This window comes from Mastomys coucha, unplaced genomic scaffold (genome assembly GCF_008632895.1).
Source record: "Mastomys coucha isolate ucsf_1 unplaced genomic scaffold, UCSF_Mcou_1 pScaffold23, whole genome shotgun sequence".
NCBI lineage: Eukaryota > Metazoa > Chordata > Mammalia > Rodentia > Muridae > Mastomys > Mastomys coucha.
Window position 1 is genome coordinate 51,219,776 of NW_022196906.1, and position 25,835 is coordinate 51,245,610.

The 25,835-nt window shown below is 48.5% G+C and overlaps 2 protein-coding genes across 4 annotated transcripts in view; one reads left to right on the forward strand and one right to left on the reverse strand.

The window, feature by feature from the left end:
* The window catches only part of Tspan3 (tetraspanin 3), a 24,926-nt gene extending 16,499 nt beyond the window's left edge, over positions 1-8,427 (forward strand). Inside the window, exon 7 of the mRNA XM_031343323.1 lies at positions 7,574-8,427. Within this exon, the coding sequence (XP_031199183.1) occupies positions 7,574-7,666 (93 nt within the window). The 3' untranslated portion in view covers positions 7,667-8,427. The remainder of the gene's footprint in view (positions 1-7,573) is intronic.
* A 7,282-nt stretch (positions 8,428-15,709) lies between these two features.
* Positions 15,710-25,835, reverse strand: part of Pstpip1 (proline-serine-threonine phosphatase interacting protein 1) — a 40,608-nt gene continuing 30,482 nt past the window's right edge. For 2 of the 3 annotated variants that reach the window (XM_031343320.1, XM_031343321.1), the window contains exons 4-15: positions 24,422-24,456; positions 24,136-24,242; positions 21,825-21,887; positions 21,294-21,392; positions 20,662-20,707; positions 19,789-19,868; positions 19,256-19,354; positions 18,366-18,462; positions 17,884-17,974; positions 17,074-17,129; positions 16,723-16,856; positions 15,710-16,003 (exon numbers count right to left, since the gene is read on the reverse strand). In XM_031343320.1, coding sequence (XP_031199180.1) covers positions 15,872-16,003; positions 16,723-16,856; positions 17,074-17,129; positions 17,884-17,974; positions 18,366-18,462; positions 19,256-19,354; positions 19,789-19,868; positions 20,662-20,707; positions 21,294-21,392; positions 21,825-21,887; positions 24,136-24,242; positions 24,422-24,456 — 1,039 coding nt within the window. In that variant the 3' untranslated portion in view covers positions 15,710-15,871. Of the gene's footprint in view, positions 16,004-16,068; positions 16,292-16,722; positions 16,857-17,073; positions 17,130-17,883; positions 17,975-18,365; positions 18,463-19,255; positions 19,355-19,788; positions 19,869-20,661; positions 20,708-21,293; positions 21,393-21,824; positions 21,888-24,135; positions 24,243-24,421; positions 24,457-25,835 lie in introns of those variants that run through there. The other variant, XM_031343322.1, reaches the window with a different exon arrangement.

The window sequence follows — 25,835 nt, forward strand, 5'->3', positions numbered from 1 at the left end:
TATATATATATATATGAATGATTGTTTTACCTTTGTGGATGTCTGGGTACCGTGTGCATGCTTGGTACCAGTAGAAACCAGAAGAGGGCATTGGATCCCCTGGGTCTGGAAGTATAGGCAGTTATGTGCCACTACGTGGGTTCCCTGGAAGAGTATCCAGCGCTCTTAACCCCTGAGCCATCTCTTTGGTCCCTCTTACTTGTAATACTTAATTTTTAAGATTTATTTTGAGGTAGTCACCTGATATGTTATCTAGGCTGGCTCCTCTCTGGCATAGTGGGTGCCAATGCTATGCCTGATTCCTTGAAGAGTGTATATGTGTATCACATGCACATGTACACACAAAGACCTTTAATACTAAGGTCTGCTAAAAGGAACCGTTTTATTGCTTTATAGAAAAGATCTCCCAGTAATAATTGAGGCTCTAGCCTTCTCTATATTTGTGGACTTAGTTGTTTTAGACATACTATCATGCAAAAAAGAAGCCTTGGACATCACTTGGCAGGCACTGGGGTGTGCTGTCCATTGTTGGCATCTGCTCTCTACTCTGCCAGTGAAAACGATCTCTGTACTAGAGTTGGTAAAGTATCTGGCGCTTGCTTCATTGCGTTCTGAATTGCCTTCCATCAGCCATTCACCCTCATTTCTTAGCCCCGTAAGAAATCCATTAAGTTAGAAGGACAGATACCTTGCATGCAGCATAACTGTCCACATTCCTAGGTTCTTGGGCATATGCAGTATATTTTACAAGTTTTGTTGGGTTAACATTTGGAGTCTAATTGAGAACAGCCAGCTATTTCTAAAACTTTTCTGTCAAATCTAGTCTGAGGGGTTTTTGATTGTGTGTGTGTGGTTTTGTTTGTTTGGGGGGAGGGGTTACTTGAGACAGGGTTTCTCTGTGTAGCCCTGGCTGTCCTGGAACTCACTCTGTAGACCAGGCTGGCCTCAAACTCAGAAATCCACCTGCCTCTGCCTCCCAAGTGCTGGGATTTAAGGCGTGTGCCACCACTGCCCAGCTCTTTTTTTGTTTTTTGGGTTTTTTTGTTTGTTTGTTTGTTTGTTTGTTTGTTTTTCAAGACAGGGTTTCTCTGTGCAACAACCCTGGCTGTCCTGGAACTCACTTTGTAGATCAGGCTGATGCCAAACTCAGAGAGATCCACCTACTTCTGCTTCTCAAGTGCTGGGATTAAATGTAAATGCCACCAAGCCCAGCTTCTGAGTATTTTTCAAGGCATATAGTTTTGTTTTGTTTTGTTTTGTTTTGTTTTAAGATTTATTTGTTTTATGCATATGAGTACACTGTAGCTGTACAGATGGTTGTGAGCTTTCATGTGGTTGTTGGGAATTGAATTTTAGGACCTTTGCTTGCTCAGGCCCAAAAGATTTATTTATCATTATAAATAGGTACACTATAGCTGTCTTCAGACACACCAGAAGAGGTCATCAGATCTCATTACGGGTGGTTGTGAGCCACCATGTGGTTGCTGAGATCCGAACTCAGGACCTTTGGAAGAGTAATCAGTTCTCTTACCCACTGAGCCATCTCTCCAGCCCTGGCTTTTAGTTCTTGAAATAGGCTTCTATCCTCAAATGTACTTTAAGACACCTTTTAATTGTTACATTAAAGCCAGCGTAGTTGCTACTTTAAATGTGAGTTGCTTTGCCTTCCTGCTCTTTGCATATTTGAGCAGAAGCTACTGTATTTAATAGAAAGTGCCTCTAAAATGGCAAGAGCAATTGTTTATTTTGCTGGTATTCAAACAGCAATGAAATGATTCATTAAAAAGCCTAGCTCTGTATTTGCTATGGTCTCTGCCATCCTAAAGATTTACTTTGTGGCTCAGGATAGTAGTAATCTAGCAGGGATATATTCCACATTTTGATTGTGTATGCAGACACATTTATTTAGCCAAAAACGATAAAATAGAGCAGTCTTCCCAAGCGGAATTCTGGCCTGTGCATTTTTAGTAACTTTGTTTGATGACAAAGCCATACAATTAGAACACAGCAAAAAGCTTTTTGGTTGTGTAGTGATTGTTGCCCAGGAGATACACAGCTGTGTGTGGAAACTGATGACAGGTGCCTGCAAATGTCTCAAGGCTTTGATGTTCAAGATGTGGTGTGTTCTGAGTGCAGAAAACTGTAACAATGATAGAAGTGACCCAGTAGCTTTTATACTTGTAACATGACACATAAAAGAATAGAAACTCACCATTCCATTCTCCTTTGTTTTCCATAAGTGTTAAGAAGAGCAGGACAATAGGACTGTCACAGGCAGTGGAAAACCAAAGCCTGGACTCGGGAATTTGTAGATGAGATTTATAAATTCTTTTTTTTTTTTTAAAGATTTATTTATTTATTTTATGTATATGAGTACACCATTGCTCTCTTCAGACATACCAGAAGAGGGCATCAGATCCCATTACAGATGGTTGTGAGCCACCATATGCTTGCTGGGAATTGACCTCAGGTCCTCTGGAAGAGCAGTTGGTGCTCTTAAGCACTGAGCCATCTCTCCAGCCCGAGATTTATAAATTCTAATTTTGAACACTGACAGATTGGTACTGTAGCTGGATAGAATATAGAGAGAAGATGGCACAGGTGAGTAGATTTCTTCAGAGACCAGGTTTCTTGTCTCAGAAAGCCTAAAATATTTACTGTGTCTCTTTAGGAAAACATTTACTAACCATTGCTCTGGCCTAGTTAAATGATCCAGGCTTGTGTGAGACTAAAAAGAAAGAGAACTGTGAAAAAGAAAAACCCTAGCTTATTAAAAAGGATTTTTAATATAAGTAAGAGAAATTTAGGACTTTTTTCTTACATCCCCTGTCAGCTTATGAAATCAGCATCATGATGATGTTCTTTGCAGGTAGACAAATGGCCAACTAGGAGTTTTATCTAATAACAGTACAAGTCAAGGGTTAGGGTTAAGGTCCTGAGGGAGTGTGCTGAGGTAACGGGGACTCTAAAGCTGCCAGTCTTTGCTATAGAGCCTTCTAGTGAGCATGTCCTGAAGGTAGAGCAATCAGGAACAGACTTTGGCAGAGGCTAGGCTAGGGAAATGGTTCAGTTGTAAAGTGAGAACTTGAGGTTAGGGGTTAGGGGGGTGGGGGCAATGACAGAGAAATGGTTCAGTGGTTAAGAGCACTGGCTACTCTTCAGAGGACCATGGTATGATTCCCGGCACCCATAAGCCAGCACGCAACTGTCTGTAACTTCAATTTCAGGGAATCTTATGTCCTCTTCTGGCCTCCATGGGCACCAGGCTCACACATGGCCCTCCTGGTGTCTATACCGGGATGTGGCAGTCTGAGCTTGGTCTTTCCTTTCATGGCAAATGCTTTAACTGCAGCATCTCCCTAGCTAGCCCTTTATTACAGAGGCAACTCACTTCTCTTAGTGTCCATGAATTTGAGTAGTAGTTTGTACTGGACCAGTACTCAATATTTGGGGCCACTTAGAAGCTTACAGGATATAACTTTGGCCATTGCTTTTTGTTTTGTGGTAATTGTAGAGTACACTTTGAAATAATTTAGTGAAATCCTTTGACTGCTATACCCACCTTCAGTGATAAGAGAATGCAGAGCTATACTGTAACATGACCAGGATATCAGCATTGATAACTCTACCAATTTCATCCAGGTTTCTCATTTATATATTCAGTCAGTTCTGTACAATTATATGACCTGAGTAGGTGTCTTTATCCATCACCACAATCAAGATACCAAGACTGGTTAAGAGAACTTGCTACTCTTGCACTGGACCCCAGTTCAGCTCCCAGTACCCATCTTGTGACTTACAACCACCCAGAATCCAGTCCCAGGAGGTCCCACATCCTCTTCTAACCTCTGTGAGCACCAGGCACACACGCAGGCAAAACAAAAAAGATTTATTTACTTTATGTGTATGAATGTTTTGCATGCATTCATGTCTGTGCTTGTTGGATCCCCTCACACTCAGGTGACAGATGGTTGTGAGCCACTATATGAGCTGCTGGGAGTCAAACTCTGGACTGCAGAAGCAATAAAGTGCTCTTAACCACTGAGCCATCTCTCCAGCCCCAATACTATTAAAACTAACAAGAGACAAGGGGCTTCAGTACCACAGCATTTCCACCTGTTTTCCTTTTTATAACTCTCCTCCTCCCACCACTCTCTTCATTCTCAAGATGAAGAATAAAGAGAAGCAATTTGTATCTTGTTTTTCAAAATCAGATTGGCATCTTTTGCATGTAAATGCACCTTGTTCATGGCTATGTACTATCTTGTTGTAGGGATACTTTAATGGGTGTTTAATAGGCACTTCTGTAAGTCTGGTTATAAAAATGCAGCACTCGTTCTCTTCTGAACATCATAGTCTGTTTATAGCAAAGTGTGTACTATAAAATTGAAGAGTTAAAATATATGAGTGAGGGTTGGAGAGATGGCTCAGCGGTTAAGAGCACTGTCTGCTCTTCCAGAGGTTCTGAGTTCAAATCCCAGCAACCACATGGTGGCTCACAATCATCTATAACGGGATCCGATGCCCTCTTCTGGTGTGTCTGAACACAGCTACAGTGTACTCATATAAATGAAATAAATAAATCTTTAAAATATATATATGAGAATGGGTTTTGATAGGTACTTAGCAATTGTTTCTCAGTAAAGGGTGCTTCCAGTATAAAAGATTTCTCAAGACAGGGTTTCTCTGTATAGCCCTGGCTGTCCTGGAACTTGCTTTGTAGAATAGACTGGCCTTGAACTCGAAGAGATCCACCTGCCTCTGCCTCTGCAGTACTAGGATTAAAGAAAAAATTTTTCTTAATTTTGTGCAAGAATACCTTCTTTCTCACACTCTACGTATGCAGAATATCATAAAACATTTTATTTAGCAGTTAGTTTCTATACAGTAAGCATTTATTTATGTGTTTTTCTTTTCTTTTTTTTACAGAGTTTATATTTGGTGTTTTATTTGGCCTAGGTAGATTGCTTCCCATGACTTGAATATTACAAGGGGACATTTTTTATTTTAAGAAGTAATATTAGCCGGGTGGTGGTGGCGCATGCCTTTAATCCCAGCACTTGGGAGGCAGAGGCAGGCAGATTTCTGAGTTTGAGGCCAGCCTGGTCTACAGAGTGAGTTCCAGGACAGCCAGGACTATACAGAGAAACCCTGTCTCAAAAAAAAAAAAAAAAAAAAAAAAAAAAAAAAAAGAAGTAATATTAAAGATGCAATATTCATATAATATGAAAGTCTCTTGCAAGTTTTCAGCAGTCAGTGTAATTAATATTAGTGTAATAGTATCACAAGTGGTTCTGAAATACTTAATGGTGAGGATAAGATGTTTCTGGGTAGACTTAGTGTTGTTAAATGGATTCATTTTCAATCAGTAGAGTTTTGTTATACCTTTTAAATCGCTTTAAAGTCAGTACAAATTGGCTTATGTGAAATAAAAGTGCAACTAGACAAAACCTGTTTCCCAGCTGAGGTGAAGTGACCTGTGGCTCCAGCTGAGGTTACAAACATGGGTGCCCTTGCACTTGGGGCATAGATATTCAGAACTGAGAAGTCCTCTTGGTGGATTTTCCTTTGATTCTTCTTCCTCATTTTTTTTATTAATTTTTGTTGAAAGTCTATTTTGTTAGATATTAAAATGGCTACATAAGCTTGCTTTTTGGGTCTGTTGCTTGGAAATGTTTTTCCAGCCCTTTACGCTCACGTAATGTCTATCTTTGATGTTGAGGTATATTTCCTGTATGCTGCAGAATGATGGACCTTGTTTTCCTATCCAGTCTTTTAGCCTGTGTCTTTTTATTGGAGAATTGAGTCCATCGATGTTGAGAGATATTAATGACCAATGATTGTTAATTCCTGGCATTTTGATGGTGTGTGTGTGTGTGTGTGTGTGTGTGTGTGTGTGTGTGTGTCTGTGTATGTAAGCTTCCCTTATTTTGGTTTTGCTGGTGTCAGATTATATCCTGTGATTTCTTGGATGTAGCTAACCTCCTTGGGTTGGAGTTTTCCTTCTAGTATCTCCTGTAGGGCTGGACTTGTGGATAGATATTGTTGAAATTTGGTTTTATGGTGGAATATCTTGTTTTCTCCATCTTGGTGGTTGAAAGTTTTGGTGAGAATAGTATAATCTATGTTGGCAGCTGTGGTCTCTTAGAGTCTGCAAGGTATCTGCCCAGGTCCTTCTAATTTTAGAGTCTTCATTAGGAAGTTGGATTCAATTCTGCTAGGTCTGTCTGTATATGTTAACTTACCTGCTTTCTTTCCATTGATTGCAGCTTTTAATATTCTTTCTTTGTTCTGTACATTTAATGTTTTGATTATTAAGTAGTGGGGGGCTTCTTTTCTGGTTCAATCTGTTTGGTGTTCTGTAAACTTATACTAGGCATCTCTTTCTTTAGGTTAGAGACATTTTCTTCTATGGTTTTGTTGAAAATATTTTCTGGCCCTTTGAGTTGGGAGTCTTCTTCCATCCCTTTTATTCTTAGGTTTGGTCTTTTCATAGTGTCCCAGACTTTCTGCATATTTTGTGTCAGGAATTTTTTTGGATTTAACATTTTCTTTGACTGATGTCTCAGTTTCTATTGTATCTTCTACACCTGAGATGTGTTTCATCTCTCATATTCTGTTGGTGATGCTTTGCTTGAGTCTGTAGTTCTGATCACTTACCTAGATTTTCCAACTCAAGGATTCTTTTGGTTTGTGTTTTCTTTATTACATCTATTTCCATTTCCAGATCTCTTGGACAGTTTCATTTATTTCCTTCACCTGCTTGGTTGTATTTTCCTGGATTTCTTTAAAGATTATATTCATTTCCTTTTTAAGGGCCTTTATCATCTTTATAAGATTAAATTTAACGTCATTTTCTTGTGCTTCAGCTGTATTGGAATGTCTAGGGCTTGCTGTAGTAGGGCAGCTGGGTTGTGGTGGTGCCATATTGTCCTGGCTGTTGCTTATTGTGTTCTTACACTGGCCTCTAGGTATCTGGGTTTGGAGGTATTATAGGCTTAAGTGCTGATTTATCTTTGTTAGATTTTTTTTTTTTTTTTGATGTTTCTGTTTCTTGTCTGATCTTCTAACCTGAGTTGACTGGAGTTCTAGTGACCAGTGTGAGTCTTGAGTTCCAGTAGAGTGCCTAAAAAGAGACTGTCAGACAGATTTCTCTAGACTTGTGCTGTCCAGCATGGAAGCCACAGCCACATTTAACTGAAGTAAAAGTTTAAAATCCAACTCAGTGGCCCTGGCTAAAATGCTTAGTGGCCACAAGTACAGACACAGGCCATTCCTTCACCACAGGAGCTGCTTTAGGGAGTCCACTGTACACTGTTAGTGTGGGGAGTCTCCGTAAAATAGCCTTGCCTCATGCCCACTTCAGAGTTCCTGGATAGCAAGCAGGGTACTGACACTTAGTGTTAGCTACTTCTGTTAAATAGTGTGTTCATAAGAAACTTCCTTCTTCGTTGTTATTGCTTTTGACAATTTGGGGTCATTAAAGCTTGAGATAATGTCATTGCCAAGAAAGAAATACGTACTTGCCAGGGGGCGTCAGTCAGCTTTGTTTCACATTGTTTTCCTCCTGCAGCTGCTGGGCATGCTGTGCGCATGCATCGTATTGTGCAGACGGAGTAGAGATCCTGCTTATGAGCTCCTCATCACCGGTGGAACCTATGCATAGCAGACAGCACAAGCCCGAGCTAATTTGTAGTATCCTTGTTCTGATTTGGAAGGTGAATTGAGCAGGACTGCAGCAGTTGGCTCCTGAGTTCATCTGGTCAAAGCACACGTACACTGGTGTTGGATAGCAGGTTGGCATTTCCTGTACCCACCTTCTTACCTGCCCATCTATGGCTTTCTTACCCTTGTTCTAGATGATTCTCCATGCCCTTAATCTCAGAACCATTTACAAGTTCTGTAATGTGACAGAGCTAAAGGAGGGTGTGGTCTGCTTCTGTCACCTCTGAAGAGTGATGGGACTGTGTTGTGGTATCACTGGAGCCTTTCCATCTTTATAACGAGAACTCTTGGCCAAAGGTTTGGGGGTAAGAGGGAGGACGCCAGCTGTCTGGTGCCACTCACCAGTGTCCTTTTAAAGAATATATACTGTAGTACAATAACATAGCAATTGTACAAAATGGCTAACATAGATTTTAGAATCAAACAGTATGTGTCTTTGTTCATCTTCAAAATCAGAGACTGATCTTTGAAATTAGTAGTTTTTAATCAAAGCTGGCTTTATAGGAAGACTATAATGTATGCACTACTGTTTTAAAGCAGTTAGTGTGAGTGTGTGCGTTTCTGTGTGATTGAACCCATTCATCATAAGTCTTACACTCGTTAGAGATAATGTACCCATGGAGACTAGCAAAATAGTATGTAGATGTGATCTCAATTGTAAATAGAAAAATTTAATTCAATAAACTCTGTATCAGCCCTCTCCATGTAGTTTTTAATTATTTGGGGATATTTCAGTTCCACAGTATACAGCAGGATAATGTTGCAGATGCTGCTGTTGACTGCAGTTCATAATGATTGGCATGGGCTTCCATTATATGCTGCCAGATTCTAAAGGCTGTGGTATTTGGCAAACCACAAGTGCTTTCTGGATTATTAAGAACATCTGCAGAGTGCAAAGGCCTAGGGGATAGACAATGACAGTGCTATCCTTGACCCAAGAACTCTGAAATCCTAACACAGGAGACGCATGTAAGAGCAGGTAATTTTTATCAGTGCAGTGGCAGTAGTACAAAAGAACAGGGCCCAAAGGAGGCACCCAGAGAGATCAGGAGTGTAGTGTTGTATAGACATCACTTATGGGCTCCTGGAAGAAATGCCCAAGTGTAGAAGCTGGAAGGCTCTGCAGGGGTCTCAGTGGGGTGGGGGATGCTGTTTAAGCCATGGTTAGACAAAGACCGTCTTTCGTCATACAGAACTTGTGCAGGTGAAACCTGAACAGACTGCTGATGGCATCAGGCCTGCCCTGGTTGGTCCCTGTAGCAACTCGGAGGATGGATTGGAGGGAGCGTGATCATATTGTTAGGATCATATAGTAGAGGACTCTTAGGGACCACCAGAAGAAGGGAATGGCAGAGTTCACTGACTCGATAGGGCACAGAAGAAGAAAGGACTGTAAAGACGAGTCTCAGATTTCTGGCCCAGTCAGCTGGGAACCAGCCAGTCACAGAAATAGAGGACAAATAGGAACTGTATCTAGGCCTGAGTTCATGTTCAGTGTAGGATCTTTTAGTGTTAAGTTGCCTGAATATCTTTTAAGTTTTTCTGAAATGGAGATGTGCAAAGAAGAGGCACTGAACCTAATCCTGTGGAAGCAGGACAGGCTGTCCCAACTCAGAGCTGCTGGGATTGGTGATTGGTTCCTGAACTTCGTCCCCACCCTCTGCCTGTTCATGGTAGGCAGGGATGCTTGTGGCCTCTCACTGTAGCCTCCTTCCTCAGCACAGTCAGTGAAGCTGTTGCTAGGAGCCATTGTCTGGCTCTCCTGTCACAGGCTGGGACTGAACCCAGCAGTATGTAGTCATTAGATGTTCCTTCTCTGCATGATCCAACCAGCCCTACAGTAGGAAGCTGCTTTGATAGAGTGCCAGCTGGTAACCCATCTCCTGAACTTGTCCAAGGAACAAACTTCACACTCCTTTGATGCTCAGCTGGAGAGCACCATCTTCCTTGTGCTCTGCCGGGCAGACCCAGAACAGCCATGTTAGTAGGGGAGATGGCAGCCGGGAAGCACTGGGTTCCTGCCCTTGCTAACTTTACATGTGATTTTTCTTGGCTCGAGAACCACTAGAAGGGGAATCTGTTGGCCAGAGCCCTTCAGATTAAACCTGTCTACTTAACACCTGCCGTCTTTGGTTCCATGTGTGGCAGAGGGCAGAGGTGGCTTTTCAGATTGCAAGGAGCTGCTGCTCAGTAAAGCATAAGCTCTCCAGGAGTCTGCAAAATGGAAGCAGTTGGTGGAATTAGAGCTATGGAGGCCAGGCCCTAAGCTGTTAGGTGTGTCCAGAACTAGCTGTAGTTGAGAACCGCTGCTGTATCCTATGGCCTTTATATTCTTATTTAGAAATAAATTTCAAAGGCCATAGAAAGTTGCAAGAATAAAAATTCTGAAAATCCTAATTGTCCTTTACCCAGGCGTGCCTGCTGACCTCTGCCCTACTTAATGAGTCATTCCTGTCCTCAAATCTGTATGTTCACTCTCTCCACTGACACCTGGCCCTCAAGTACTCGAGCAGGTGTTTCCCCAAAATAGTGTCTGACAATCACAAGTACAGTTGCCAAATTTGATGCCTTATAATCCTGATGAAGTAATCTCCCTCTCACACCAGTTGGCCTCACGATGATGTTCCTCTGCAGGTCCAGAGCCAGGCTGGAGCAGCTGTTTATGTAGCTCTCGTGTCTGGTCTGGAAAGATCCCATAGTTCTGTCCCAAGTGATTTCAACATAGACTATATACAGGACATACATGCATATAGTCTCCCCTTATAAATGTTGCTGCTTGGTTCGAGCTTATCTCCTGTTTCTTTCTCCTGATGAGGCTTTAAAATTCCAGGTGGCTAGAAGACAATCTGAGCTCCAGGGTGGCACACAGGAGGGTGAGCCCCTGGTCCAGTGAGGAAAAGAGTTTACTCGGTAAAGGGGGTCTACCTGCTGGAAGGAGTAACAAGGACTCTGAAACAGCCCAGCAGAGAATGGCTTCCACCCTCAGGACTCAGCAAAGAGAAGGCCTGAGGAGCTGTGGTCCTGCCGCTGCTACTGATGCTATTGGCAAAGCTTTTGTCTTAACATAAAAAATATTAACCAAAGTTTAAGAAGTGTAGTAAGGCTAAAAGACCATTCCCCAAGGAAAAGAGGTCTGTGTCTGTCCAGGGACATGAACAGAAGCAGTGTGGTCGTAAGCTTTGGCTCTGCTCTTACGGGAATTTTGTTCTCTAGACTATTCCAATCCTCTCATGGCATAACATGGTAGTCTTTTAGGCTAGACTGTAGATCTGCCAGTTGTTTGTGTTCGAATCATGGCCATCTTAGAACAAGGTTAGCCACTGTACTGGGTGGTGGTTTGCCTTTGGCTTTGCTATGGTGAGCACATCCGTGTACAGCCTAGTCACCACGGCTTCTCAACAAGAACATGTTCTTGGAAACATGTTACTTCCACTGTGCAAACACGAGTGGCTGGTCAAGTCAGTCCACACTAACGTCAGTACATAGCCCAGGCTGGCCTCACACTTGCTTGATTCGCACCCCCAACCCCCACCCCCACCCCTGTTCCTGAGAACTGAGATTACAGGTATATACTACCGGTCCTGGCCACTTGTTTTAATAAGTGGGAAGCATGTGGATGCTAACAGGTAATCATAGATGAGATCTAGTGATAGAGTCCTGTGGTTTGGCTGCCTTAGAATCTGGAGCAGGAGGATTGCAAGTTCAGGGCCTGTGTAGACTACAGAGTGAGGTGAAGGCCAGTTTATGCAACTTCGTGAGACCCTCATCTCAAAAAGTAAAAGGAAGGTTTGAAGAACCGGAGAGATGGTTCTGTGGCTAAGAATTTGATGAGTGGCTTTTATAGACGCTTGTTCAGTTTCCAGCAACCAAATCAGGCAAGGCTGTAATGTCAGCTCCTGGGACTCACGGCCCTCTGATCCACCCTGTCTCCCTGTCACACACACAAGGAAAAATAAACAGAACTCTTGTTGTTGTTGTTGTTGTTGTTGTAACTGTCTTGGTGCAGGGCACTTGCTAACATGGTAGTGTAGTCACCGGTACCATACACAACAGTAGTGATTACAAAGTACAGTGTAAACAGTTCCTGAGCCTGTGTGTACAGTGTTTCCACCTCTATCAAGTTTGTATTCTGTGCACAGCTATGCTCTGTTGGATTGGCAGCCAGAAGACCAGCATCACCACAAACAGGATGGTGTGGGACATTGTGCCTCAGTGTGAAGACTGCTGTTACGTCACTAGTGATGGGAATTTTTCAGCTTCCCATCTTATCTCGTATGTGCCCTGTGTTGTTGATGGAGACAAGCACCACATTGACAGCTGGCAGGCCTTCTGAACGATCTCACATGGTATAGCATGAACTAGTTTAAACAAACCACACCAGTGCCGTACAGCCCCCACAAGCCTAGTTTCAAAGCAGGTTTCATCCTGTGTCAGCCTTTTTTGCATATTAAGGATTGTAGTAATTTATTCTGTCCCCAAAAAGGTCATATTTAGTTTTCACAGATGTGCCCCATTGCTTTCCAGAAAAGATTATACCAGTTTATGTTGCAGTGGCCAGGTATATAAATGTGCATTTCCTCCACACCCTTGTTGCTCCTCAGAGTGCTGCCTGCCTTTCTCTGTCTTCTATTCTGGTAGGTGAAAGTATGTATCTGGCTGTTAGTCAGTCTTAGGCTCTTGTAAGACATACCTCTTGAACTCTGGGTGTAATCCCTCCCCTTATCTGATAAGGTTTCTTTTGTTTTCTACAGTGCCTAACTGTAGTGTTTTCTACTGTTGCCTAACAGTGTGTAGGCAGCTTTTCTGTGAGACCTCCACAGTTTGCTAATACCTTTCCTAGTGGTTGCTGGGGGGGGGGCAGGGAGGCACCTGCTTTTTAAATGTTGGCCCTGTATTCAGCATCCTTGCCAATCTTGAAAACAGTTGTGTGTCCTCCATGGCTGTCTCTTGTAGTTTCTTTGGGGTCTCCTAAAGACCCCAAAATTTCTAAGATTGCTCCAGAGGGACCACCGACTTTAACTACTAACTTTTAGAGGGGAAGGTGACTCATACAGCCCATGCTGTGGTCTGAGTGTATCCAGTAAGGACAGACATGGGTATCAACACAGAGAGGCATCCTAAGGGCCTGACTAACATCTGGTAGGTAGACACTCCTGTCTGAGGCAATAGAGTGGTACCACAGAGTGTGTTTTCAAATTTTTAGAGAGAAGTCTAGCCAAGGTCCATTAACCAGGAAGTTCTTGACTACACATCGGAATCACCAGGAAAATGTTTGGAATACAGGCTGCACTGCACAGATCACTGCTTGGTGGCTCCCTGAGCAGCCTGTTGGTCCAGTGGGTAAACCTTGAGAGAAGCTAGAGGCGTGCTGAGCTTACCCGGTTCCCATTTTCTCCTTGACCCTGTGGTGGGCCAAGGGTGCTGAGCAGGATTGGAAAAGCCCCATTCCTGTGATCTCAACAGCCTGAGGCTCCTGAGGGCATTGTATGTGGTGACCTTTTAGGAGCCATGGTGGGAAGTAGCCAGACCATAGAGGAAGTAGGTCTCACTGAACTGGCTTGGCCCAAGAGCAGCTAGGGAAAAGTGGTTAAGAGTTAGGTGCTGGAGCCAGGTAGTGGTGGCGCACGCCTTTAATCCCAGCACTTGGGAGGCAGAGGCAGTTGGATCTCTGAGTTCGAGGCCAGCCTGGTCTACAGAGTGAGTTCCAGGACAGCCAGGGCTATGCAGAGAAACCCTGTCTCGAAAAACAAAAAGCATTAGGTGCTGGGCACCAGTGGTGCTGCTGATGTCCGCACTGGGAAGCGTGCTGAATGAGCTGTTGCTTCCCACAGCCAAGATCTAGAGGCCGTGAGCCTGGCTATAAACAGTGACATCCCCTTGCTTTTAATTAGTATTTGACCAGTAACACTTTGAAGTAGCACCTTGCATAAGACCTGTTGAACCCCTCCTACTGGTGATGGATATTCAGAGATAATTGAGGCTTGCCTGAGACTGCCTGAGGGTAAGCTGTTTCAGAGCCTCATGCTCTCACTATAGAGAGGCCGCATTCTTCCCTCTGCTGCTCTGTCTTTGAGCTGCCCTCAACAGGGAGATGCTGTAGTTATTTATATACACAGTTGTGCCAGCCCCTCCTCCATCTGGCATTGTGCCCCTGTGCAGTTGGTTCCCGACCACTGTCATTGTGACCTGATACCCAGACCAGGAACACTGCAGATGCAGGAAGCTCACATGGGCTCCTTCCCCTGGTAATGATTGTGATCCCTGGGTCTCTGGAGGCCTGGAGAGTGGGCTCCTATCTATTGCCCACTGCTTACCCATCATCCAGTAGGGCCTACGGACACTGCAGTACTTGTCAGAGAGATGATAAATATCTAGGCCAAAGGTTTTTAAAAATCTTTGCAGTGGAATGGGATGATCAATCAAGATGACAAGGTATTTTCAAAGAATAAAAAAAACCTCTTGATACAGAACTTTCCACTCTTTCCTCTTCACTACCAAAAGTCAGTCTGCTCATTTGCCCTGTCTGCCCCAGGTCCCCTGCCCCACCTAGAAAGACCTAGGTCAGAGTTCATACGCCACGCCTCTCCTCTCCGGTCTCCCACTCCAGAAATTGCTATTCCCATTCATTTCTCTGTCCACCTGTGTTCTCTAGTCCATGACCTCACTGGCCATGTGTCACCCGGGAAGAGTGAGGGCAGGGCACCTTGGCAAGCGCCAACCCTGTGACTGTCCAGGAGTCATCAGAATGTCTAGGTTGAGTGTGGTATAGGAGTCTGGTTGGGCCTGGCAGGGTAGGACAGGGGTGGTCAGGGCACCTTAGTTTTCTGGCTCAGGCAGGTTTGTTGTAGCCAAGTCTTTTATTTGCTAGCTTTGCCGTCTGTCCTTCAAGGGAGAGGACCAAGCCCTGGATTAAGTCACTCTCCAAATATCCCTGTGTGGATACCTGATGTGTCACAGATGGGTGTGGTGTTTGGTCACCTCACATGATGTTCACGAGGAAAATGACATTTCCAGAACGTCAGCCTGCTTCTTTCCAGCTGCTCAAAGCCTTTTCCCATTCTGTCTGCCACACACTCTGCCAAGAAGCAGTGATGGCAGACTCCTCAGAACAGCTAGCCTGATCCTCAGCTCCAGAGCCTTGATTCCAGGGTCTGCCCCCTGGACCTTTGCACGTGCCTGGACCCAGCCTGTAAAGTTCCCTCGTGTGATGGATGAGAGAGCGCAGCCCCAAGAAGGCCCAGCCTTGTGGACATGCATGGCTGCTTAACCAAGCCCGCCTTTCTGCTCCAGTGAGGAGGATCAGAGTGAAGGCGCACCGGTGATGAACATGGAGGAGCCCTTTCAGCAACCCCCTCCTCTACTCTCTCTAGACCATACCTTGCTCAGTTTCACCTCTGGCAGCTCACATTTGTCTAGGTACATGGATAGGCCTTTGTGCCAGCTTCCAGGTGGGCAGGCAGGTAAGCCACAGGCCCACTGCTGGTTCCTGTGATGCAGAATCAGTACACACATGACCGGATCATGTCACGGAGGAACATGGAGGGCTGTGTGCTGTGAGCCGGTACCCTAGAGTGCCGCCTCCAGAGCCACCAGAGCTATTTCTCATCCCCAACAGTGTTCTTATCCCCATGTCCTCCTATGTTCACATATTTGCCTTATCGTGGCTGCTGCTGCCTCTCTGTACCCTTCTGTGCCCTGCTTCCTTGCCACAGGATGCCTTATCTCACTCTGGCCCTCCTGAGCCACTCTCACTTACGTCTTCCTGGCAGTCCCAAGTATGAATGCAGCGCTGGCAGCCTGGGAGCTTCAGGCACCTCGGTCAAGGCCTCTCCTCTGTCCCTGGCTGAAACTGGGCCTGAATGCCCCTGAAGGCCTGTCGTGAGTGGCAGAGCTCCGTTCTCCCAGACTCCGTATACTCTGGCTTTCTGAATCGAGGCCCTGGACACTGGGTAAGAGAAAAGGACCCCAGGAAAGGAAGAATGTGCCCCTTTACTCCTGGGAGAAATTTATTAAGAATAGCCAGCACCCAGCCCATCCAGAGCCGCCAGCCAGGCTTGGTTCTGGCAGCTTGAGGCCTGGGCAGTGATGGGAACAGTCCTGACCCTCATGGTCAGGGCAGAGGTATGCAGGGACTGGTAGCCTTTCCTCAGAGCTTCTCCAAGTATGACCCAGGGACAAAGCCACGTTGTCCGTTTCGTTCCACAGTCCACCAGCCATCCTCCCCTTCCAGGATGACTGCCAGAATGTCTCCCGCGGAAATGTCCAGCTCGTCAGAATTCTGGGCAAGAAATGGCAAGTGTGTGAGATGGGAAGAGCCACTTGTACCAGCATGCTCTGCTCTGCAGCCCCCACTTTGGCAGTACGTGCATGTTTGTCTCCCAGGGCGAGCAGTCTGCTGAGTCATGCTCAGGCCTCCAGGGTGGTTCCTCAGGCTGTGGGGTTCCCCCAAGGGACTTGGCCTCCTAACATGCTCAGGTTGTCATGAAGACCTCCTATCCTGGGCTTCTGTCGCTGCTCCAACCACTGCAGCTTCTTAGAGGTGCTTGTCACACCCCATGGGTAAGCTCTAGACAAATCACACAGCCATCTACTGTTACCTGAGTACCCCATCACTGTCCATGCCTGTACCCCTGAATGTGACCTCAGTTCAGCCCCACCTAGCCAGCCTATAGGTGTGGGTGTATTGGCCTAAGTTCAGAGCCTGCCTTCCAAGTCTTACCCCCATGCACTCCCACTTCAGCCCAGGGCTTGAGTTGGACTTCAGTCAATCTCTAGCACAGATGCTCTGTGCCCGCCCTGATCACTGTGTTTCTCCAAGGATGTCATTGTACTTCTCTGGGTCCACAGCTAGAGAACAAGGCCTGACCCTCAACCCATTATCCATCCACAGCAGATCCTGGTCCAGCAGCTGTTCACTGAACTATTCCAATCTCTGGTGCTATCTGTGTAAGTGCTCACACCCCAGGAGTGCTCCTAAGCGCAGTAGGGAGCCCTCACCTGTGCAGTGTAGTCATAGAGTGCCCGGTAGTCCTGGGCTGATGAGTTAGGGTTCCCCTGGGTTGCCTGCACTTCGATGGATGCGTAGACCAACTCGTTCCGCTCATAGGTGGGAGCCAGAGTCTCTGTGGAAGCTGAAAGCAGGATGAGGCCCAAATCCTGCCCCCTTCTGAGGACAGTGGTCCCTGGAGAGTGCTGGGGTGGGGCTTAATCCTACATCATCCACATTCGTGGACAGAATACCTTTTCCCACTGGGACATTAGTGCTCCATCTATGCTTTGTAGGGGTCCTCTCCTCCCCACTGGTGGAAGACTTGTCTCCTGTCCCATTATCCCTTCCTCTTCATTTACCTGCAGGAGCTTGAGAAGGTGTGGTCTTAGGACTTCCATGTAGCAGCCCAGAGAACCTGGAGGAAGGGAGGAGAAAGGGGTAGGCCTTGCCTTACCTCACTGGAAGCAAGCTGGGGATTCTCAGTGCTTCAGGGCCTCTGCCAACCTGCTACCATTATAGGCCTCCACAGGCCATTCCTGATAGTCCCTTCATTCTCAGCGTCCTCCTCCCCTGGTCATTCTCCTGGTCATCTCGGCACCTGCAGCCAGCAGGGCCCCATCCCCACTAGACCCTCTCTCCCCGAGACTCTGGGGGCAGGGGCAGAAGCTACCTTTAAAGTTCAGCTCCCACATATCTTGCCAGGCCCAGTCAGTTTGGGCCAAGCAAGTCTTCCTTTCCCTGGCCCTGCAGTGACTAGATCAGGTCACCCACAGGGCACAGAACTAGGGCCTTGGCACCTGACTACAGCCAGACCAGGGAGATGGCCCTGTGAAAGCCTGGTGAATCCAAATGGCTGGGCTTTGGGCAGTCTCTAAGCCACCTCACAGTTAAGACACGACCCTGCCTCACAGCAGGGCCAAACAGACAAGGAAGCCAGAGTGGGCGCTTGCCCAGGACTCTCCACATAGTCATGGGTGAATAACTGGAGTGTGAGTAATTGGTACTTGGACCCGGGGCTCCCTGATGGTAGTTTGATCCTGGAATATCGCAATGGGATGGCCAGCACCTGAACGGGGCACCAGACCCACGGGAGCTGTTCAGCCACGAGATGTAGAGGTCAGGCTGGCCCGCAGCTGTGTTCTGGCCATGTGCAGTTCATCCGTGCTCACCTCTTTATCACACCGCAGGAGGGCTGGACGCTAGGGCTGCCAGTCAGTGGAGTGACCTCCCGGTCATAGTAGTTCTGATAAGGCACCGGAGCTGTAGAGAGCAACCACATGAGGCCCAGAGCAGCGAGGACCTCATTCAGAGGACTGTCTGCCTCTGCCACCTGGTGCAGGGATTAAAGGTGTGTAATGCTGTGCCTGGCTTTTTTTTAAAAAAAAGATTTTTATTAATTTTAACTATGTGTAGATGTGTGTGTGTGTTCCTGTGGAAGTCAGAGGTGTTAGGTCCTCTGGAGTTACAAGTGGTTGTGAGGTGCCTGGGAACTGAATGGATTCTCCAGGAAGAATAGAACTACACTGTCCCCCAGCCTGAGTCTGATCTACCTCCATCCAATAGGGAAGTGTGAACCACCCCAGTCTGGGCCTGGTGTAGAGGCAGCCAGACCTGGCTGCGGACGCTAAGGTACCCTCCGTCAGGGCCTTACCTGGGGGCTCTCTGCCAGTGCTCTTGGACTGGATGAAGCCATTGATGTCACCTTCCACATCACAGCCCTCAAGTGTCAGCCGTACTTCCTCATAGAGCTGGGGGTAGGAATGAGCAAAGGCTGTGTTCCAGCTTTACCCCAATGTCCGCCTGATCCCCAGCCTTGCTATAGTCCTGTCGCTGACTCTGAGCCAGAGGGACTGAGACCCGGCTGATGCCTGGTTCAGGGGTACCAATTCCGGAACACCTGAGCTCGGGGTCCTGAGGAGAGGCCCCAGCTCACTCCCATCCTTGAGGAAACTCAGGAAAGTGTCATACTAAGGTCAGGTCACTCAGTGAAGCTGGGCTTTGGGTGTAAGGGTATCTAGAGCCCACACTTTCTGCTGACACGAGGAAGCCACCAGGATCAGCTAGCTCATGGATCAGGAGGGGTCAGAGGCATCCTGAAAGCACTCAGAAGCCAGGGTTCCTGGGGTAGGTGGTAGCCCCCCTAACCTGGGGTAGGATTGCCCAGGCCAGCTCAGAGAGAGAGGGAGGGGGAGGGGGAGAGGGAGGGAGGGAGAAAGGGGGGGGAGAAGGAGAGGGAGAGAGAGAGAGAGAGAGAGAGAGAGAGAGAGAGCGAGAGAGCGAGCAAGCAAGTGAGCTGTAAGAGAATCCAGACCAGGCTCCCACCAGCATGAGCCTGGAGCAGATCCTCTCCAACCCCAGCAAGTCTCTGCTGTGCTGGGGAGAACAGCTCTGAAGCAGGAGGTAGGAGGAAAAGGCAGAGGCAGGGCACCACGGAAGCATGGTGTTCCCCATGCTTGGAGGCTGGGCCAGAGGCTATGTCAGGCTCCTCTGTGTGAAGTGCAGAGGTCTGGGGATGTGCTGGCTGCCTTCCGCTCAGCACACCTCATCATCCTTGACGCATTGCATGGAGAGCTGGTTACAGTGCACCCACAAGGCATTGCGGAGGATGGTTAGCCGGTCAAACTCCTGCAACTGGAAGGCCTAGTGAGGAGAAAGGGGAGAGTATTGAGGGGCCAGGCGGCCCCCCACCACTCAGCCAGGTGACCAGCGCAGAACACTCTGCTGCAGCCAAGTCTAAAGCAGAGGCAGCCCCAAAGGTTCCCATAGCTGCCTCTGGAGGGCGGCTGGACTGTGAATGCCTGTTTGCATCTCCATCAAGTTCCTGTCTAGAATGGAGGCTGGGGGAGGCTAGTGAAAGGCACAGGACTCTGCCCTGATTTTGCCCATCAGTAGGTTCCAGGGTGGAACAAAGGGATCCAGGGCGTGAGGCTAGATAGTATGGGAGAGACCCTAGGCACCAGCCAAGCAAGTGTCAAGTAGAATGGAGTGCCAACACACACGCACACACCCCGCCCCAGCTTCCCACAGGTAGGAGCCTGTGGAGGAGGAGCAGGCTGCTTGCCTGGGCCACTTGCCTCACAGGTGGTCCGGTGTTCCTGTTCCCATTCAGTCCTTGCTTTCTCCAGTTGTTCGATATTTTGCCTGTACACCCGCTCTACAAACACAGGGGAGCCTTTGGCAGGCCTGGTAGCCTGGATCTCCTCTGACAGTTCCCTCAACAGGAGATCCTCTGTCCTTTACTCCTGCAGAGACCGACCCAGCACAACCTCTCTCAAGTCCTAGGAGCCCCCACCCCCACCCCCGGGTCCTGGCTAGCTGTTGGTTACCACACACAGCCACCATGCCGCCCTTTCCACTTCTCCACTAGGCTCTGAGCTCCAGGGGCTCGAGCAGAACTCTACATGCAGAGAGGTCCTACTCCATCTCCTGATCCCCTCACTTCACAAGGGGTAAACAGGCTCAAGGAGGACACCTCTGTAAGCTGTTGTGCTACAAGCTAGCAAGCTGAAGTTATGACTTGGTCATCTGGCACCCGCTGAGGGAGGAGCAGATGTTGGAGAGGTGGAACAGAAGGAAGAAGGATGCCATCCCTGAGATGGGAGGATGGTGAGCAGATGCTGGCATCCGGTAAAGGACTGGAGCCAGGAAGGCTGGGTGTAAGCATTTGTCATTTCAAGCGAGATGAAGGGATGTGGCCCTGTAGATCTGAGGCTCTGAAATCCAGTGGCTTGGATTCAAATGCTGTCAGTACCACTTAGCAGCTTATCTACCTGCGTTGTGTACCTGTTTCTTTATGTTATGGCTGTGTGCAGTGGCTAAGGAGGAATGGTCTCTGTACTCTGGAGAAGCACACAGGGGCCAATGCTGGCAAATGGGAGAGCACCAGATGGAGGAAGAGGACTGGCTATGCTGCCAGACAGTCTGGGGAGGTGGCCAGGACCACATACCTGCCTCTGTGGCTGACTCCTTGCACTGCTTGGCTTTGTTCTGGCTCTGAGGAGACAGGAGAGTGGCGTTGAGTCCAAGCCCAGGAATCCTAGCCTCAGAGCTACTCAGAAGTGACTGGCACCGCCTCTGGCCACCATCCAGGATCAAAGTATGGATGGGTGAATTCTATCATTCACCAGCAGCCTTGCTGCTGAGGGGCGCAGATTGACTCCACAAAGGGGAAGTGAAAGCAGAAGCCCGCCGGCCACCAGGAAACACGGAAAATGCAGATGCCATGTGGCCTCTGCTGCAGCGCTGCTCAAAACCTGGACTCTGGTCAACCTGGGTTCAACTCACCCACAACCCTCTGCCCTCTTGGGCTCAGTCAGCCCTCTGGTCTGTGCAACAGGTGCTATGTTTAAGGGCCTTGGTGGCTCAGTCACTCTTGTCCTGTCCAGAGATTGCCTGTCCTACAGAGGACCTGTGCTGAAGAATGCCACTTGAGGATGCCCATTGCATAGAGCGGACATTGAGAACTGCAAAATGCTGAGCAGCCAGCATAGTCCCAGATGTAAATCCAGCCCAGGGATGGCAGCCCTTCCCTGCCTACCGACATCCCCACCCCCCACTCCCACCCCCATGCCATACACACCTTTTCTACTTGCTTCTGGTGGCCATTGGCACTCACACGCTCGAAGGCCTGCTCAGCATCATCAGCGTCCCTGCACTTCTGGTCATATGCCTTCTTGGACTGAAGGTGTGGAGAGGTGTGTCTGCTGGGCTGCATGCCCTGGGGGGAGGCTCCCTAAGCCTAGACTCCCTCCCAGGGGTGGGGACTTGGATAGAAGAGGCATCACTCCCAAGGACAGAGATGCAGAGGCTGAGGCACAGTCCCATGGAGACTTTGGGCCCTGTCTTCCATACTCCTCTGTCCTCATGTGTCCCTTATCCCTGTTACTCTAGACTCCTCAGCTGACTGTGGATCTCATGGACTGCTGTGTGTAGGGCTGTCCCTCTGTTTTTCAGACAAGGCACTGAAGGGCTTATGATGATAAACAGGTCCTGGGCCTCCAACACAACCCCCAACAGGCTGATACACATAATGGACCAAGGTCTGAGGCAAGCCTGTCCCAGAAGTCCAACCCAGGACTCTCAGAGGGGCCTCCAAGGTCCTCCCATTTACCTCCATGGTCTTCTTGTAGAGCGACAGTTTGCTCTTCTGGACACGGTCCATGACGGCCTCATACTGCAGAAGACATGAGGCTCTGAGCTGGGGGCTCTGGGCTCATGACGCTCCCCTAGGCCAAGAGGATGGGCTGTCCTTGTCCCTGGGACATGACACCCTCCGAGCTCATTCATGTATGCGTGTGTCTGTGTCCACCCTCTCCTAGAGTCACCTCCGTAAAACAATACCAGCCAGGTATTTAATCCCAGCATTTGGGAGGCTGAGGCAGGAGGATCTCTATGAGTGTGAGGCCAGCCTGGTACACATAGCAAGCTCCATGCCAGCCAAGGCTACATAGTGAGACCTTACACAAACAAACAAAACTGCAATACCTACATTTAGAACAGTACAACAAAGAGAAGCTTGGGCAATGGGTATGTCTAGTGTTTCCTCACTGTGGACCTCAGCTTGACTTGCTCTCCAGCCAGAGAATCCCCACCTCCACACATGTACATTGCATGAGTCTTTCATTCACAAGCCACACTGAGTGTACACTGGCATATGCATGCACACCTAGTCCATACCCAGCCCCCATCACCCAGCTGCTCATACCGCACACCCATAGGCCACTCATGCATACACCACACACTCCAGTGTTCCCCCTTTCATGACCATAGGCATATCACGTATGCATGCACACTCATAGCTAAACCATGGGTATGGCACGACCTTTACCCGCTGGCTTTTTGTTGGATGGATGGAGTGGAACGGCCAGGGCAGAGGCTGTTGGAATCGAGGAAATGCCTGTGGCTTTAGGATTGGAACCAGTTTGTACCCTGGGGTACTGGGGAGGCTCTGGCAAGCCACCTCATTACAGAGGCAACAGCACCGTCACAGACCTGCAGGTGCATCGGGGTAGCCGAGGACACCACTTGTCCCTGTCCTCGTGGACAGTAGACAGATGCAGGCTCATCACAGCTCTGCTGGCAGAGCTTGGCTGCTCTGGGGGAGGAGCTGTTATGACCACCAAGCTTAGAGTCTAGCCCATGTCCCCTGACACCTACATGATTTCTACACAGTCTGTAGCAAGCCTCTGATCAGAGGGCTCACCTGTTCCAACACCTCAAGTCCAGGTAATTTTGGGGGATAGCTTTGGGGGCTCATCTGTTAAGGAAGGCATCTTAGATTCCTGTAAGCCTGAGGCTATCCAGATAGGTAGCCACGGTACACAGCTAGTCATCAAGTTAAGTTTCTGCCTTATGGCGCTGTTTGTGAAGGGCCAAGTTCCCAAAGCAAGGGATGTAAATAAGAGTATCTCATACAAGAGAGAAGTGAAGGCACAGGGAGGGAAGGGCCTTTCCTGGATCCCCAGGTGCTGCTTGACCCCAGCTGTGAAGTAGCCTCTTGCTCTCCAGGTGGGGCTAAGTGCTCAGCCCATCAGTTTCAGGTCTGGGAAAGGAGTTCCCTACCTCCAGCTTTGCTAGCCTCCCTGCAGAGCACCCCCAGCCTGTGTTTACACACTGCCTGAGATGAGGAGCCCACTTCATTGCTATGTAGCCTCTCCACATGTGGCCAGCCATACTCTGCATATTGTTGAGCCTTCAGATGCTTAGCTGAGTCTGAAGTCTGCGCTCCCCCTCAAAAATGTCTCACCGCTCTTTGTTGAACAGCCGTGCAGAGTCCTGGCCTCCAAGTCTGTCTGTCTGCAGAACCAACAGCCCTAATCTTTGAGTTCAGAGCCAGCTTCCAGAGGTCACTCAACACAGCTTGGCTCCTCTGGACATTTATTCTGTCCCTGACCTTCTATAGTCTGTGAAGGAGGATAGTCCAAAAGCCCCACATCCCTTCTCTTCCTGGCACTGCAGCTGTGGTAGACCTCTGTGGAGCACTCTGGAGCTATTACATACCACATTATCATGGGAGGCTTCCATTGCCAACTAGACACACCTGGGAAGAGAGACCCTCGGCTGACGGTTTGCCTACATTGATTGGCCTGTGGGCATTTTTCATAGCAGATGGGCCTGGGCTATGTAAGAAAAAAAAGTGGCTGAACATGAGCTGGAAGCAAAGCCTTGTCTCTGCTCCAGTTCATTCTTCTAGGTCCCGCCTTAACTAGGCTCAGTGATGGACTGTGACCTGAGAAGCGTACACCAGATAAACCTTTTTTCCCAAGTCAGTGGTTTATCACAGCAACAGGAAGAAAGCAAGCTAGAACAAACATACAGCCTCTCTCCCTTTCATCAAGCCATGTTTCTCAGCTGGCACCCAGAACAGTGGGTGGCCTCCAGGGTCTCCCCCCTTCCCTCCTCCGCCCTCCCTGCCCCCTCACCTTTTTCCTCTGCTCTTTCTGTCTCTCTCGGAACTCCTCCAGGCTCCGCAGCTCTTCCCGCAGGGCCAGGGCCAGCTGGATGTGCGCACTGCCCACATTCTCTGTTTCTAGGGTGACAGCGTGGCCTCTGCCTGGACCAGTCTTGTCTCCCTCACTCTACCTCCCACCCCTCACATTCTCCATCAGCCTTTCAGCCTGGCTTAGAGCCCAAGCACAGACAAGGGCTGAGAGTCTTCCAGGAGACCCTAGTGGCCCCGTTGCCCATATGGGGATGCTCAGAACTTACGCTGTTTCAGGGAGTCAAAGGAGGTCCTCAGGGAACTGCAAAACAGAAGTCTAGGTCAGCAAGCAGGCATGCTGCAGGAGCCTGACATTCTGCCTGGCCCATGGTACTTTTATTTTGGAGGGAGGGCCCTAAGCCATACTCACTACTATGGATGCCATTGGCCATGGTCATCATTCATCTGAACCCTAAACTGCCATTCTAGAAAACAGTTTCCTTTGTAAGTTATAAGACAATGGAACCTTGCTGTGGTGGGAAAGCCACCTCGATACTATGGCAGTTCTGCCTTCCTTCACTCCCTCACTCCCCAGGTCAGGTTGCAGCCTAGAGAAGAGGGGCGTGTCCACAGGAAGCTCCCTGCCTCTCTGAGACCTCCACACGTAGGCACTTGGTTTCTCAAGACTGCCGGAACAAGTCCAATGTGGGGGAAGGCCTTTCCAGCCCTTTCCAGCAGGTATTCTGGGAAGCATAAGGAAAGGTGGGAGGTGGGCAGGGACACAGGCAGGAACAGCTATGGCACCTGCTTCAGGAGGGGTACCAAGGGGAGGGGAAGGAAGGGGCTCCACAAAGCATGGGAGCTGGAACAGTGCTCAAGCAGGAGAGGCTGCCAGGTAACGTGGAAGCCCCTAGGCAAGTGACACAGCCTGAGCAGCAGAGGCAGACAGGTCACAAGGTCAAGGGCATCCTGACTGACACAGGATAACTCTGTCTCAACTGCTCCTACCCCCTTCCCACAGAAATCTCCGCTGGGCTCAGTTTACTTGAACCTTATTTTGAAATTGCTTCCTGAGTGTAAGCATGCCCCGAATAACAAATGATGGGTGCTGGACTAGAAAGCCCTCACTGTGTATGGGGAAGCAGCAGACTGGCTGCCCTGGATTCTCTCTGGCAGCCCCAGAGCGTGGTAGTGCTGAGGGCCAAGCAGAGGTGCCAGCACACCCAGCACACACTGCTGTGTATCGGTGTGTATAGGAGTCCTGGGGCAGATACAGAAACTGTGAGCGGGAGTCTGTGCTCTCAGGAGCAGGGCCCTTGAGAGGCATGAGCTCCATTCAGAGGAGGGGGCAGATGGCATGGGAACCAACCTAGGAAATCAGTGATGGCCTCTTACTCCGGTCTCTGCCACTCAATCACTGTGTGACCCTGGGCAAGCCACCTGGCCCTCTGCCTTGACTTCCCTTTTATAGAGAGCAGTTAGCAGCACCAAATGGCTTTGAGAATGATAGTCCACTGTAAGGCACCATCCAGGTCTGGCGCAAGGCAGGAGCTTCACATGCCTGTCACGCTCACACATATGCAAACTCTGCCAGTCCCCAGGACACCCTCCAGGCACTAGCAGCCTACCTGGGTCTTCCTCTAACCCCAGCTGCCCCGTGGAAGAGTTTTCCAGTGGTCCCTTCCCAGAAGTGGCAGCCTT